Source organism: Mus musculus, chromosome 16, assembly GCF_000001635.26.
Source record: "Mus musculus strain C57BL/6J chromosome 16, GRCm38.p6 C57BL/6J".
Lineage (NCBI taxonomy): Eukaryota > Metazoa > Chordata > Mammalia > Rodentia > Muridae > Mus > Mus musculus.
This window is the reverse complement of record NC_000082.6, coordinates 38,218,903-38,235,344: the sequence shown is the minus strand read 5'-3', so window position 1 is coordinate 38,235,344 and position 16,442 is coordinate 38,218,903. Positions and strand designations below refer to the sequence as shown.

Here is a 16,442-nt window from a genome sequence, read left to right as displayed (position 1 = left end):
TGAGGACTCCAGGGGCAGTCACTGTAGCAGACAAGGCGACATGTTACACATGACTGAGAGAGACAGTCCAGAGGGATAAGATGCAGCAATGGCCCATGAACAGAATACACATAGACACTGCAAAATGGACAATGAGAGAAACTGTTCTTCACCATTCTTAGTCAACTAGAAAGAAATGGTTAGAGATGTACAAGATGAGAAGAATTTACTGTAAAAATCAGAGCAAAGAGACTATGTAGCATGTTTAAAACTTAAATAGACTCTAGCAAAAATAGGTTTTCAAAAACTTTAGATAATAGGTAAGCTTGAAACAAGAATTTTCAAAGGCGCCAGTAACAGAGAAGAAACAATATTCAACTACCCTGTAACTCTCACCGAGTAACTGCAAATATTCCTAACTGTAAAAAAAAGGGAGAGAAATCAACGAAAAGGGTTTTCTCTGATGAGTTCATCACTTTAGAGGATGACACACATAGTCAAAGAACTGAAAAGAACAAGGTAATCTTAGATTTAAGGGCAGGCCAGAATCGGTCTAGATCAGAAGACATCAAGAGCCTTCAAGACAGCATCTAGAAGCTTGGCCCCCAGACCAGGGGAGACAATGGAGAAGACAGCTTAGTCAACATCCTTGATTCCCTCTGTCATAGAAAGGGTTTCAACCAGGAAAGGACAAGAATTCTAATAAACATAACTCAGTTTGAAAAAAGGGCAAGATACACTTAAAATGTCTTCAAATTCAGAATTCACAGTACAAGAAACACATCTGAAATGGATTCCAGAGTTCATTTGGTAGATATTGAAGACACGAGAAACTTCCATGACTTTAACTCTCCCAAACAAAACAAATTAAAATAAGTTTAATTTCCATTTTTGATAGAACTTTTTTTTTTTTTAAGTTGGAAAGGGGCTGAGAATTTTGTTGACAACAGAAAGTATTTCCTGAGGGTCTTTGCTGTTGTTCTGGCTCACACATGACTATTATATAAAATAAGTTAGGGTTAGGGCCAAGCAAACAAGCAGTGAGCAATCTCTCTGAGGTGCCTAAGCTCCAGTAAGGCCTGCCTAGTTCCTCATTGTAACGGGTAAAGCACAGTCTCTAGCAGCGCTCCTATCTAGGTAAGGATACTCCTGATAGATTTTCTTTGTTTAGACAGAAGAGGCATATTTACGAAGTGTACAAGTGATACACAGTTATAGCAGACCAAGTGCCTTGTCATTTTAGAATACACCCAGGACATAATTCAATCCTCATCAGTACTGAGAACTATCTGTGGTTGGTTGAGTATGATCTCATGTGGCTTACTGAAGAGAACAACACACGCAGAAATAACTTTCAGAATGGGAGGGGCATCAACTTTATAATGGGTGATGGGAAAATGAAATGTGATCACTTTTGTCAGTACTGTGTTCCCGTTATTGGAACAAATCCTTAACAAACACAATCAATCATGAGATGGATAATCTCTGCTCAGTAAATGAAAATGTAAGCTGAAATCAGTGGCGTCAAGGTTATTCTCAACAGCAAGATACTTACTAAAAAAAAATCATCTGTATTCTTTAGACCAGCATCCGCTACAGAGACAGAGATGCTCTGAGTACGACACCCTCCTAGCCCCGCCTTCAATCATCTGCTGGTCAGTCATATGACCTCTGAAGTGTGCGTGTATGAACTGATGGCCCAGATAAAGGGTTCCCAAACACAGGGACTGAGATGACCCACTGAAGGGGTTGAGAAAAATCTTTCTAACACATACATATTCCTGAAATCGACAGACTAAGAGTTCTATATATAATTTTCAAGAGATTCTTATGTCATACAGAGCAATGCTCAACTATAATGCTCTGAGACATGTATTTAAAAAAATACTAGAGATGTTTTGGGGAGAGAAGTTCAACGCTGACACTCTCTACTTTAAAAACAAAACACTTCACTCATGTCATCTCCAGAAGACTGACTGTCCAGTTTATGAAATCTGTTCCTAGAGCCTTTGTTGTTATATATGTGATTCCTGTCTCTGAATGTAGTAGCTTTTTCTTCTTCTACTAAATATACTAGGAAGTTAAAGCCCTAAGCTGGGATTAATGACTTTAAAGTTTGAACTCTAATGCCTTTATACTATAACATTTTCCAGTGAATTTTAACCACTGCACCTGCAGTGGCTACCTGAATACTAAATACAGGAGAAGAAATAAGTAATGAAAATACATTAATGTCATTCATGTAACAGATACACTATCACAATCATTTTCAAAAAAGGTGAGACATTGTGACTACAAAATTTATTAGTCAAAGTTTCTGTAGCAAGAACTAATTATATTTTCCCAAGATAATACTGATAGGGTTTTAGGACTCTATCCAGGAAGTAAAGATGTTTGGTTTTCCAGAAGCAGCAACACAAAGAATTCATAAAGATCTAGGCCCCCAGTGGAGGAGCTGGAGAAAGGACCCAAGGAGCGGAAGGGGTCTGCAGCTGCATAGGAGGAACAACATTATGAACCAACCAGTACCCCCAGAGCTCCCAGGGACTAAACCACCAACCAAAGAGTACACATGGTGGGACCATGGCTCTAGCTGCGTATGTAGCAGAGGATGGCCTAGCTGGCCATCAATGGGAGAAGAGGCCCTTGGTCCTGTGAAGGCTCTATGCTCCAGTGTAGGGGAATGCCAGGGCCAGGAAGCGGGAGTGGGTGGGTTGGTGAGCAGGGGGAGGGGAGAGGGGAAGCCAGGAAAGGGGACAGCACTTGAAATGAAAATAAAGTAAATATCTAATAAAAAAAATAGAAAAAGAATTCATAAAGATCTAGGACTAGTTTTTGGCCATCAGTCCGTTTCCTAGCAGTCAGTATAATCATGGCCTTGTCTTGCTTGTCTGCTTCTGCACTTAATACTGAGCTCTGCTCTCAGGCCTAAAGGAAAGCAGGAAAACCCCAATCTTTCTTCTAGCTGGCTACGAACAGGGCCACTTCTGAGGCAGCCAGCAGAAGCCTCTGCATCCCAACAAGCTTGCTCCAGACAAAGACAGCTGTGCTGTGTGGAGCGCGTGCAGACATGATGCTTTAATACAGCTGTGCTGTGTGGAGCGCGTGCAGACATGATGCTTTAATACAGCTGTGCTGTGTGGAGCGCGTGCAGACATGATGCTTTAATACAGCTGTGCTGTGTGGAGCGCATGCAGACATGATGCTTTAATACAGCTGTGCTGTGTGGAGCGCATGCAGACATGATGCTTTAATACAGCTGTGCTGTGTGGAGCGTGTGCAGACATGATGCTTTAACAGGTCAGATGCTAATTCTAGGATTATGCCTTAGTTCTGAATTCACTGACAGGCTGCTAAAGACAAGTATTTGCTTCTTCGTGACTCATTCTCTAAATTGCTAAATTATTTTCGATACTGAATTTTCTGTTAAAGGGACTTAAATCAAGAAGTCCAGCGACTGTGTAGCGTGGAAGTTCACACTCTAATTCACTAACCCCATGTTGGGTTATTATACGCTGCATCACTTAGGTTGAAGGATTAGAAATTCTGACCTTGAACATTTAATATTTAAAATATTTTTAGGTTCAGATATCATTCAAGTCTAGAGCTTTTCAGATTAACTGTCTATTTCTTTGAAGCATGAAGCAGACTCAGAAATGGCTTACAAGGAAAGCTTTGTCTATGTGGAAATGGAGATCTCACTTATAGAGAAGACAGACTCTGTCTTCCATATGTGTGGATGTTACACTGCTTTGTTGGAGATCAAGTCTTGCTTGTAAGTGTTGGTGGCCAGGTGCTCACGGAGTTCATTCTAGCCTTGAACTCATATAGATCCTCCTGCCTCAGCCTCCCAACTGCTAGAATTAACAGTGTGTGCCACCATGTCCAGGGCATCTTAAAACATGCCCAGACCTGTTTTTTGGGGAAAAGTTCTCAACACTGACAATCTCTAATTTAAAAGAACATTCCACTTACTGTTTGAAAGTGAAAAAACCTTCACTGACTGTCATTTCTGCCAGCACCAAGTCTGAGGACTGTAAGGAGAAACTGCAGAGCCAACTAATTTTTTATTCAACCAACAAATGGGAATCTTACCCGCTGGTAATATTGATTTCACCACTAGGGAGAAGCTAAGAACAATACAGGAAAGCTCTCTGGTAACCCAGAATGCATTTCTCTATCTTCACTCTGACTTCAATTTTTTTCTCCTCTATTAACTTCCTCTTGTCCTGATTTTCTTCAACTTGTGCATAAACTCTAAGGGTCAAAGTCCAATGTCAGTTTTTCCTTTGACATGTGGTTTTTTACAACTATTAACAAACGTGTATAGTACAATTTATTTTGCAAACTGTTATAATCTATACCAAAGCAATATGACCAGGTTATAACAGGCTCCTTTCCAAGAATACAATATGTTCCAGAACCCAAGTTATAAATACACTTAATCATTTCAGTATCTCACACTAAGAAAGTTATTTTAGGAGAGAAATGGCTTGGCAGTTAAGGGCGCTTATTCTTATGGAGAACCTGGGTTCCATTCCCAGCACCCACATGGCAACTCATAACTACCTATAAATCCAGTTTCAGGTGATCCAACAATTTCTTCTGGCCTATGGGCACAAGGCATGCACACGGTACAAAGATATACATGCAAGCAAAATATTCACAGAAAATAAATACATCTTTAAAAAAATCATTTAAAATTTTCTAGTCTCCACACTCGTTTTGATTGTTTGGTATTTTTGTGTGTTCATGTGGAGGTGAGGACAGCCCACAGGCTCTCTCTTCTGCCATGTGGTTTCCTAGGACTGAACTGAGGTCACCAGCTTGGAGGTAGATAATCTACCTGCTGAGCCATCTTTCTAGCCCATAACTCTCATTTTTACTTACATTCTAAAGCAGGGATGTCCAACCTCTGAACAAACTTGTCATCTCTAAATGGGTCTATCATAGCTAACCTGGGACTGCCTGCAGCCTTCGAGGCACAGAATAAACACGCCTGGTCTAAAACGGCTCTAAACTAGCTCATTGAGTAAATAAGTCAGTACGGCTCTCAGGTCTCCTTCACATTACCAACAACCAATCTGATAGTGATGTGGTAAGTTTATTAATGGTTCATTTAACTGTTCTTTGTTCTAAACAGGCAACAGCATTAAAAAAACCAACCAACCACCCCTTGTTTCTTGTTTGTCTATTTGAGAGTCTCACTATATAGCTCTGGCTGATCCATAAAGTGCAGCGTAGATCAGGTTGGCCTCTAATCTCAGAACCTCTGTGTCAGCAGTGCTGAGATTATAGAGTAAACAACCAGGATTCACCAAAATTGTTATTTCTACATTAAAAAACTAAACCATATTTTGGCATAAAATGATTTCTACGACATTACTGTAGACCTGTTCCTCACTCTGCAGAGCGAGTGATCAGGACACTAATACAACTAATGAAGTCCAAATGACTTGAAGGAATTAGAAAACAGACTTTCTGGAAGGTAGGACAGAACAGAATGAATGTTTAGTCTTTAATTGTCAGTATTTAAAGAGACTTAAACTAAGGAGACACAGAACACTTCCAGAAAAGAGAAGATGAAGTTTGACCTTTACTCTGAATACTAAAACCTACATACTGATGAGAGACTTCATCACCCAACAAAAGGAACAAAACGTTTGATCTCCTGTGTCAGAAATGTCCTTATTCATTTCAATTCAGTGCAACTGATAATGTGGCAGAACAGAGCTCCTGCCACTTGGTGGAGTATTTTGTTTGTTTCTTGGGGGTTTCTGAGAAGTACCACCTCTTAATGTACTGCCTATTCTATCCTCTAAGTTTCAAGGCAGCTGGCTTAGGGACCAGACACTCACTCTAGGCTCTAGCTTTAACCTGGGCTCTTTATGAGATTTTCTTGTTTTGTTTTCTGGCTGAGGTGGGTGGGGTGGGGGAGTGAGGAGGACAACTCAAAGGCGCTCTGATGCAAAACGAAACGTATCTTCACTGCACTCTTAGCCCTTTCAATGGTTTAAGATTATGTCAATGTATGTCCATCTGTCTTAAAATCAATGTCCATCTGTCTTAAAATCAGCCTCTTTAGGATACTAATGTAATGAACATCTGGAAGTTAGAACTAAAGTGAGGTATTCTCCAATGTTCCATTTGTAAAGTCTGTTTTCTCCTATAAACATCTTATACTAAGAAACCAGGACATCTCTTATTCTCTTCTCTCTGGCCCTTCCCTCCCCATTCACATTCCCGGTCCCTCTCCATGTGTCCCTGGCTGGCCTCTACTCCCCCCTCAACTCACCTCCCCATGCCCTAAATAAACTCTATTTCATACTTAAAAACAAAACAAAACGAAAGAAAGAAACTAGGATATGCCTCATATATAAAATGTGTACGTGTGTTTATAATATTTCTGGGTTACTTTTTTGTACGCTTTAAACGGAAAGCAGTATTTTATTCTCTTTTACTCATTTGGGTATTATTTGGTCTTGATACTTAAAAGGAATTAAACGTTCATAGCACAGGAAACAGAGATAACGGTGTTCTTTGAAAATCAGCACGTTAGAGAAACAGACCAAAGGTCCCCGGTACTCACCTGAGGCTGCTGTGGCGTTGGCAGGCGGTGAAGCAGCGGCCTGAATCCGAGCATGTGGAGGGATAAGGATGGTGGCCAGAGGGGGGTTACTTGACAGTTCTAGGGAGACAGACAGACATCAGATCCATGCTCCACCCTCTACCTGAAACCCCTTTATAGGTAAACATAAAAGGCATGATATTAAAACACCAGTTTATAAACTGCATCAATGAGCTAGAAATCAATTCAGAGAGGAAGTGCACAGTCATGTGACACAGGGCTGATAAATGTTAAGAAGTAAATTTATCTTGGGCAAAGGTAGCAGTGAGGAGCCTGGGGGTGAGTGAGTGTACATACATCCTTCCTTCAATGTCCTGTCATTCTGCAGCACCTGACGGCAAGTGTTCGAGGGTAGAACTTATGAGCAACAGCCAACAGAAATGCAGGCAGACAGGAGCAGTGAGCACAGAAATGCTTTTACCCCATTTTATATTCCTTAAGGTAAGTGGTGCTGAGTTTGCATATGTACCTAGTGTTGCCTTCAAGAGATGTGACTGCCCTTCCAGTTTGCTGTGGAGTTTGTCCTGCCTGATACGCTACCATATAGTGAGTTTCCTTTCCATCCCTTTAAGTGTGTGCTCACACTATCTACAGGAACACGCTACCCTCTGAACTACAGTACCATCTTGACAAATTTAAATGTATGCATTAACTGAGACGTTGAGAGATAAAGGAAACCCCAAGCCCATTAAGCCGTTTGAGGGTTCCCTTTACTCCCCTGTAAACTTCTTTCTCCAAGTTGCTAGAAAGCAAAGTGTTCTGATACAAGAGTTTAAAAATGTTCGCGGGTCAAAACCTTTGCCAATAGTGGCTTATTTATAGATTGGCAACTAAATACTAATTTTGTACTAAATTAAGGTTCTAAATTAAGAGCATATTCTAGCTAAGAAAAGTGATGAGCTGATACCAAAACTCATGAAAAATTAATGGAAGGGGGGAAAAAAGGTTTAAATGCAGAAAAAACAAAAACAAAACCGAGTCTCTGTTTGGTCAATGAGAACACTTAGTCAAGCAGAAGTCTTTCCTGAGAAGCTGTGCCCTTTCGGGGAAGATGTAAGAGCTGTGTGCTGCTCCCACTGAGCTACAAGAAGATGCTACACTGGCTCACTTGAAGCCAGGCACTGTAACAGGTCCAGATCCAGGGTTCTGAACTGCCCCACCCCAAAATGTACATCATTTACGAACTGTGGGGATGTGGGAAAGAGTGGGTCCTACTGATGCAAAGCTGCAGGATCTCCATGACACAGGGCAACAACAGCGTAACCAGGGTAACCTGTCACAGAAGTCAGAGATCTTGAACCAGACCAATGACTCACTGCAATGAACATTTTCAAGTAAAGATGTACGGACAAGAAATATACTGTGGGACACATTGTGACACACTACAGATTTCACAATGAAGTGTCTTCTATGCTTGTTTTTTGAGGTGGTGGTGGTGATGGTGGTGTGTGTGTGATTTTAGGCTGTAAGAGGCAAAGGGCAGACATGAGGGAATGGGGAGATAAACAGGACTGGGATGCATGATGTGAAACTCAAAGGAAAAAAAATTTTTTTAAAGTAAAACAACAATATCCTAATTGGACCAGCAAAGGTATCTGGTAGCAGCCACACAGCCATGACTGATTAATGCAGTATGTCTAGGTTGTCTTCATTATTCTAAAAGAAATTTAAACTTGTTATCCCAAGTAAAATAAAAAGAAAAAAATCCACCCACCCATTTAATACTATTTATTGGATATGAAGCAGTATGCTAGCTCTCAGAGTGGAGAGATCTTTAAGTGTCTTGCTGGATCAACAGAAAAAAAGAGTTGGCCAAATGAACACAAAGGCAGTCCAATCCGCTAGAATGGCAGTACTTTCAAATTCAGGTTCCCTACGTGTTCACCATCTAGAAGAAATCTGAAAGAGGGCAGGTGACCAAGGAATGTGGTAGAAGAGTGTTCACAAAGCCACCGAGAAGGCAAATCTCCACATACACGGGCTCGGCCTTCCTCACAGCCCAGACGCCCATGCCCTCTCGTTGACTTTCTCTTTTCTGATCACTTGCTCAGTATGTGTGCACACTGGCCTTACCCAGACATACAGCACTTCTCCCTGAGGGCTCTCAGCGGAGTGTGCACTTATTTCTTATGACTGATTCAAGACACACAAGTATCACCTGTGTACTAACTTTCACGGTGCAGTAGCCAGCAGACTGAACTTAGCTGTGTTGTAAGCTTTAATTAATTGTTAACAGCAATCACAGGCAAGTCAGAAATGCCCAATAAATATCCATTACATTAACAGAAAATGGCTGTATTTACGTAAAGTAACGCTGCATCACTCATTCAAAGACTCAAAGAGTACCTCTCACAGGAAGCCCAGGGCTTCTCTTTATTTGGAGAGGAGGTATAGAGCAAGATGTCACTGAGAGTTTGTCTGGAGAGTGGAGAAGTCATTTATATTGCTACCAGCAGGAGCTTGCTACTTATTCACAATCTCTTCACCGAATACTCTCTACTATACACACATCCAGGGGCTGACTAGGCCTCGGTTATCCAGATTCTCTACTATACACACATCCAGGGGCTGACTAGGCCTCGGTTATCCAGACTCTCTACTATACACACATCCAGGGGCTGACTAGGCCTCGGTTATCCAGACTCTCTATTATACACACATCCAGGGGCTGACTAGGCCTCGGTTATCCAGATTCTCTACTATACACACATCCAGGGGCTGACTAGGCCTCGGTTATCCAGACTCTCTACTATACACACATCCAGGGGCTGACTAGGCCTCGGTTATCCAGACTCTCTACTATACACACATCCAGGGGCTGACTAGGCCTCGGTTATCCAGACTCTCTACTATACACACATCCAGGGGCTGACTAGGCCTCAGTTATCCAGACTCTCTACTATACACACATCCAGGGGCTGACTAGGCCTCCTTTAACCTCTTGAACCACAGTTCTGTTCTAGTCATCCGTTACTTACTCACTGCTCTTAAAAATCTCTGCATCTTAAAGCTGCATTTAAACAATTTATATATATATATATATATATATATATATATATATATATATATATACACACACACATATATATGTGTGTGTGTATATGATTATTCTATAGAGCTAAGATATATATGTATATGCATATATACATGAGTGTGTGTATCCCCAAGACGTGTATCGTTCCTTTACAAAACAAGATCACCATCTGGAAACACTGCTCCAATAGAATACAGAATATCAAATAGAACAGCACCCTGTAATTCCATGTCCTTATGCAGAAATACTGCTCAAGAAATCACTGTTAGATTTATAAATTACTCCTCCACTGTAACAGTTCACTTTCAGAATGGCTGACAGGAAGTTTAAAACACCAACACATACATACACTCACTCACATACATTCTTACAAATGCATCTTAATATATTTTTAGTCTCATGAAAAATGATTCCCAGAATATATCTAGAGTCCACTTGAATAGATGAAAAGTTTTTCTAACTACTACAATATTCTCTCATACTCACAGAATCACAAAATATCTGCCTCTGATTTACCTATCCATATGTCCAAATACACATGTGTAATGGTTAGTTTTAACTGTCAACTTGATATAATTTAGCATCACATAGGGAAGAGATTCTTAGAGACAGTCAGTCTAGAGGAGGTGGAGCTGTGGTTATAACTGAGAGGAAGTGTTTATGTAAACTGATCTGAGAAGACCCAGTTTAGAAGTGGCACTCTCCTGGTATAAGGCTTGGGCTATGTTAGGGTTGTAGTGAACTAAGCGGAAGGTGTGCACTCATTTGCTCTCTCCGACCCAGACTGGAGATATGACTATAGCTGCTTCAAGTTCCTGACACCCTGGCCTCCCTGCGACGAGGACCTGGAGTTGTGAGCCACACAAACCCATTCTTCCTTAACACTGCCTCTGTCGGGTACTTTTTCACAGTAAATGGAAAGAAAAGTAGGTCATATATTCTTTACATCATGAAAAACATATCCATATTAAGACCATGTAGAATTGTGCTTGTATGTGATATACAGGCAAATAAAATGGCTTTCAATACCAAAATACTTGTTCTTTTTAAAAATGTGAATATTAGGTATGTATATGGTTAAAAAGCTTGTACTATATTAGTCTTCTTGAATTGAGACTTTATTTTAAAACATGAGCACCGGAGGGAGCTAAGCATTATAACTCCAGGATTTGTGTGTGGTGTGTGTGTGTGTGTGTATGCAGCTGCAGTATGAACATACATGTGGGTGCCATTTCACCTTTGGGATTACAATTATGCACCACTAATCTTGTCTTTCTTTATATATTTGGTGATGAAAAATGATTCCCAGGATATATTTACAGGTCCACTTGATTAGATACAAGTTTTTGGGTTTTTTTTTTGGGGGGGGGGGGTGTTTCTGGGTATCAGACTCAGGCCCTCATTCACGTATGTTAAGCATCATACTGGCTGAGTTATACTCTCAGACCAAGGTTGAAAATTACCAAGGGCAATTCTACTAGATAATGGAATCTAAAGGCAACCCACTTCTAAAGACCTTCAGTATTCTCAAGGCCATAGTCTAAAGTATAAAGATTTCCTTTCCTTTCTTTCTTCTTCCCTTTCCTTTCCATTTCCTTTTCTTTTTCCTTTCCCTCCCCTCCCCTCCCCTCCCCCCCTCTCTCTCCCTCCCTTCCTTCCTCCCTTCCTCCCTTCCCCTTCTTCCCCTTCTCCTTCCTTTCTTTTTTTGACTATGGTTGCATTTCACAAGAGCACAGATTCAGGGAGTGAAGGAAGCCCCGAGTGCGTGAAGTCCTGACTGAATGTGTGGCTGACATGAGCTGCCCATGCCAAGGACCCCACAGCCTCAAGAACAGCAAAGACTCCCCACCCCTCAGGATGAGGCTCACAGGAAAATGACAAAGCTTTCCCTTCTGGTCTAAGACCAGGTGTTGATAGCGTGTACAGAAAATGCCCACCAGTGCTTTCTCTCCCTGGATGTCTGTGACCTGAAGTCTCTTCTACTTTAGAGATGGCGTTACCAAGATTAGCCAAACTGTCTGCTTGGTCCTGCCTTCTTGTTATCTGTAGGGTGTAACCCCACCTCATTGTGCAGGGGCATGCAATAACCCCACTTTTCTCTCTGTCCACCTCTATACAATAAACATGCTGAGCTTCAAGTGTGCTAAAACTGTTCCAGCCAAGAGCCCAGACCACCTGATCCCAGATCCCGTCCATGTTTCCATCTGTCCGTTCTTTCTTCATTTCTTCAACATCCTCATTGGGTCCAAGGCCCCAAGGCTATGAAGGACATAGCACACAGGTAGTAACTTACTGAATTTTGACTCACTACAGTGGAATAAACAGGTTAAGGTACCGTTTCACATGTATCAGGAAGACTACTGAAAGCAAAAGCCAAGTGCTAACTTGATGTGGAGGAATTAGAACTCTTTACCCTGCTGGTAAAGAAGTAAGATGTTCATCTGTGAAAATAGTGTGCTAGTTTCTCTAAACAGAGTTATCATGTGACTGAGTAGTGTACCAATTATTCAAACAAGCATCTGCATATAAACCATTGGAACAGTACCCAAAAGTCCGTCACAGATGAATGCCTAAGTAAATCATAGTATACAACGCACAATGGGACACACAGCACACAATGGAATACTGTTCATCCACAAGAAGGATGGACGGATTGGTGCATGTTCTATGGATGAAAACAGGTTAGGTGAATGAAGTCAGATCACACATTACAGAATTCCATTTATATAAAATATCCCAAATGGGTAAATCTATGGAGACAAAAAACAAATTGAAGCCGGGCAGCAGTAGTGCACGCCTTTAATCCCAGCACTTGGGAGGCAGAGGCAGGCGGATTTCTGAGTTCGAGGCCAGCCTGGTCTACAGAGTGAGTTCCAGGACAGCCAGGGCTACACAGAGAAACCCTGTCTCGAAAAACCAAAACCAACCAACCAAAAAAAAAAAAAAAAAAAAAAAAAAAAAAAAAAAAAAAAAAACAAAAAACCCCAAAAATCAAATTGACTGCTTCTAGGGGCGAAGAGACTAATGGGAAATTCATGCTTAATGAGGCATGATTTTAGGAGTAAAGAAAATGTTTTGGAAGTTTATAAAGGTTTTAGCGCATAGCACCAGGACTATACAAATGACACTACACAGTTTACCTTTTAAAAAAGTTATCCTACATAAATTTCATGTCATTTTTTTAAGGAAAAAAAAACCCTCAGGCATCTACTGAACTGGTAACTTTAAAATTTTACTTCATTAGTAACACTAAAAGATTTTCACCAATGAGTAATCAAATGAATTACTTCAAAACAGCATATGAGAACAGTGAAACGTAACCCTGAATCCTGAAATCTAATCAAATAAAAAGTTTAAATGGTATTTCACTTCACACATTCAGATGCACGTGCAAGCGCACGCGCGCGCACACACACACACACACAGAGTGAAGAAGATATGCTAAATGCTAATAACTTCTCCTTTGTTAATTAAACTAAGATAGAGGCACATCAACATTGTAGCTTAGCCTTTTGTCAAACCGCAGCCACCGTCAGTAACACCTACACTACACATTTCCCACGGACACTGCCAGGCACAGGGCCGATACACAGAAAACATCTTGTTCCTAAGTTAACTGGACTCTGACCCATCAGTAAAGTTATTCATTCTATCTGTGCAGCTGCTCTAATTTTTTACTATCCTTTTTCAACTTTGTAATCAGGACTAATGCTTACTCTCTTTATATGATACACTATGGTGGTGAGGAACCTCCTCTAACCAACAAAGAGACATTTCCTTTATTTGAAAGTGAATATTTCTCCTATGTATTTGGATTATTCTAAATTGGACATGGAGGGATGCATGAAATAAACGTGTAAGATTTGAGTGAATAGTAATGGCCTGTACGGCTTAGCTTATGACTGTCAACATTATGTGATCACCATCTGTGCTGAGGGGGTTTTAGACCATGTTTAAAAGAGTATTCAGATGATGTTCCGAGACTGATAAAGCCAATTCAAAACTCCGAAATGTTTGGGATCCTGATTACCCTATGCTAAGCAGAACACTAATGAGTGAGGGTAGAGCATTCAAAGAAACATTTGAATGATAGAGCCTGGAAAATGGAAGTTGTGGTAACATGGGTAGGGGTTTTAGAATGCACCCTCCACATTTAATAAAAGAAATGTCTCTTTCTCAGTCACAGAAGGCTCCCCAAACTCCCATGTATATTTCCTAGCCTGACTAATCCTTACCATTTAATCAATCAGTACACTCACCCCTTCCTTCTCTTGTTTTGTGTTTAGTTGGTGGGGGTGAGAGGCCATCCTATTAGAGCAGGAGTAAGACAACTGACTGACAGGGAGTCTTACTCAGCTTAGAAGATGATGGCTCTCTCTGGATTCACCAGAAGCTATCCATGCACGAGTGCACTCTGTCTCCCTTTCCTATTTACTCAGCAGCAGCAATGGGGCCCACTCCAGAGGGATGGGAACGTCTCTGTTTATTGCTCTTACATGCCTTGGTTTTTTGTTTTTAAATAAAATAATTGAGTTTAGAGAAGTATAGGTGTGGTTTAACTAAGAATGTCCCCCACAGGCTCATATATTGAATGCTTAGTCATCATGAGTAAGAATTACTTGAGAATGATAAGGAGGTGTGGCCTTGCTGGAGGAAATGTGTCACTCTGAGGTTTTATAAGTCTTCTTGCTGCCTGTGGATCAGAATATAGACCTCTCAGCTGCTTCTCCTGCACCATGTCTGCCATGTGCTACCATGCTGGCTTTCAGGATGCACTCAACCTCTGAGACTGTAAGCAAGCCCAATTAAGTGCTTTCTTTAATAAGAGTTCTGTGGTCATGGCATCTTTCAACAGCAAATAGAATTAGGACAATAGGCAAAAGTCATCTCTAGGTTTTAAAAACCAGCTATAAATGCTAGAAATCAAGAAATATTAATAGTCTACCTTTTAGATTCAAGTTTAAGGGTTACACTATTGCTTAGTCTTATTAATCTAACTCTCTTAAATCACTATATATTTCTCATGTGCCCAGATTTACAAAAACCTGGACAAAAAGGGTCAAACCAGGATGGTTCACAAACTTTCACCTCTCACTACTGTTCACACAAAGTGTAGGCTCTTCTGGACTCCCATGAGCACTCACTGTGGTTACTTTTATCCAGGGATTATTACTAACAAAGTCACTTCACATCCATCTGCCAGCAGCTTAGTTACTTGTATACTGCTATGACAACACATCATGACCACAGTAACTTACAGGAAAAAGAGTTTACTTTGGGTGTATTGTTCCAAAAAATTAATTATAGAGTCCATGATAGTGGAGGGGAGGGGGCAGACGGTTGGAGCAGGAGAGGAGATCTCAAACAAGCACACACAGGACATGGAGACTCAAAGCTCACCTCCAGCAACATAGTTCTGCAGCAAGGCCATACCTCTTAACCCTCCTCAAATAGCCTCCAACTGGGGACCAAATGCTCAAATGCTGCAGACTTATGGAGGTGTGACATCTCACTCAACAGTTAAAAATGAAGTGTCTGGAATTACCTTGAGTGGTAAAGTTGAAGAGTGCAGGTGTGTCTCGCCCATTTGGTAGTTTGACATTTGGGTCCCGCAATTCATCGAAAAATGAATGTGCACAAGCTTCCAGTGGTGTTAGCCGGGCGGTAGGTGTGTACTCCAGCAGACGGCTGCACAGTGCAATTGCCTCTGGTGGAGTTCGGGGCCGGAAGACCTGAAAGGACAAAGCAGCAGAAAGAACAATTAGGCTCTGTTTTAAGAACCGAATCAAACAATCCTTTGATACTGAGTATTAATCATATAAAATCTCACCATATAAAAAGCATGGTTACAAAAATCTAGAGTCAAAGAGCTAACTGCATGTGATACACCACAGTGGGGCAAACTGCTTGCTAATCAAAAACTATGCAAGAAAAGCTCAGAGAAAAACCTACCTCTTAAGCACAACGTAGCATAATTAATTAAGCATGCCTATAAATTATTACAGGCACATAAAAGCTGAGATCGGGAGGCAAGCACAACTAGAAGAAATTCTGTAATTAAAGTTTTTATTGCTATGGCAGGAAACAGAGGAGATTGCCTCTGGTTTTCTTTTAGGTAGGACAATTTTTGACCAGGAACAGCACTTTCAGTGGTTTTAAAAAGAAAAAGAGGAAGTAGTTTTAATTATAAAAATGTTAATGGTTCTGTTAATTTTTTTTCCTTTTCTTTTCTTTTTTTTTTTTTTGGTTTTTTGAGACAGGGTTTCTCTGTATAGCCCTGGCTGTCCTGGAACTCTCTTTGTAGATCAGGCTGGCCTCAAACTCAGAAATCCGCCTGCCTCTGCCTCCCGAGTGCTAGGATTAAAGGCATGCGCCACCACCGCCCGGTGGTTCGTATAATTTTGATACAGAGCCTTTCATTATTCAAAGGTTCTAGAGTACCTAGACTCCCTACATAGCTAGACAGATCATTCACACTTGGATTTTTCTCAGTGAATAGTTCAGAATTTATAACTGGGCAAGGAGAACTTAGTAAGAGCCATTAATCTCAGAAAGGTCAACTGAAGTCCAAATTGAAACAATACAATTAATCTATTTTGTTTAAAAGAACACATAGCTTTATATTCACTGTGTCTTATACTGAACCAGCACATATAATGATGTCCAGACTTTATTCTACAGACAGCTAGTTAAAAACAGAAGGGGGACTTAAACCCGGCACATGGGACACAGAACCTTTGACATCTAAGAAAATAAAGCATAGCCTTAGATGGGGAGAAGGGATAACCAGAGCAAGGGCGG

General features: G+C 40.8%; 1 protein-coding gene across 4 annotated transcripts in view; it reads right to left on the bottom strand.

Annotated features, from left to right (window-relative positions):
• Window positions 1-16,442, bottom strand: part of Gsk3b (glycogen synthase kinase 3 beta) — a 157,084-nt gene that overhangs the window by 10,740 nt on the left and 129,902 nt on the right. For all 4 annotated transcript variants that reach the window (NM_001347232.1, NM_019827.7, XM_006522426.4 and 1 more), the window contains 2 exons: window positions 15,187-15,373; window positions 6,569-6,667 (listed from right to left, as the gene is read on the bottom strand). In NM_001347232.1, the coding sequence (NP_001334161.1) occupies window positions 6,569-6,667; window positions 15,187-15,373 (286 nt within the window). The remainder of the gene's footprint in view (window positions 1-6,568; window positions 6,668-15,186; window positions 15,374-16,442) is intronic.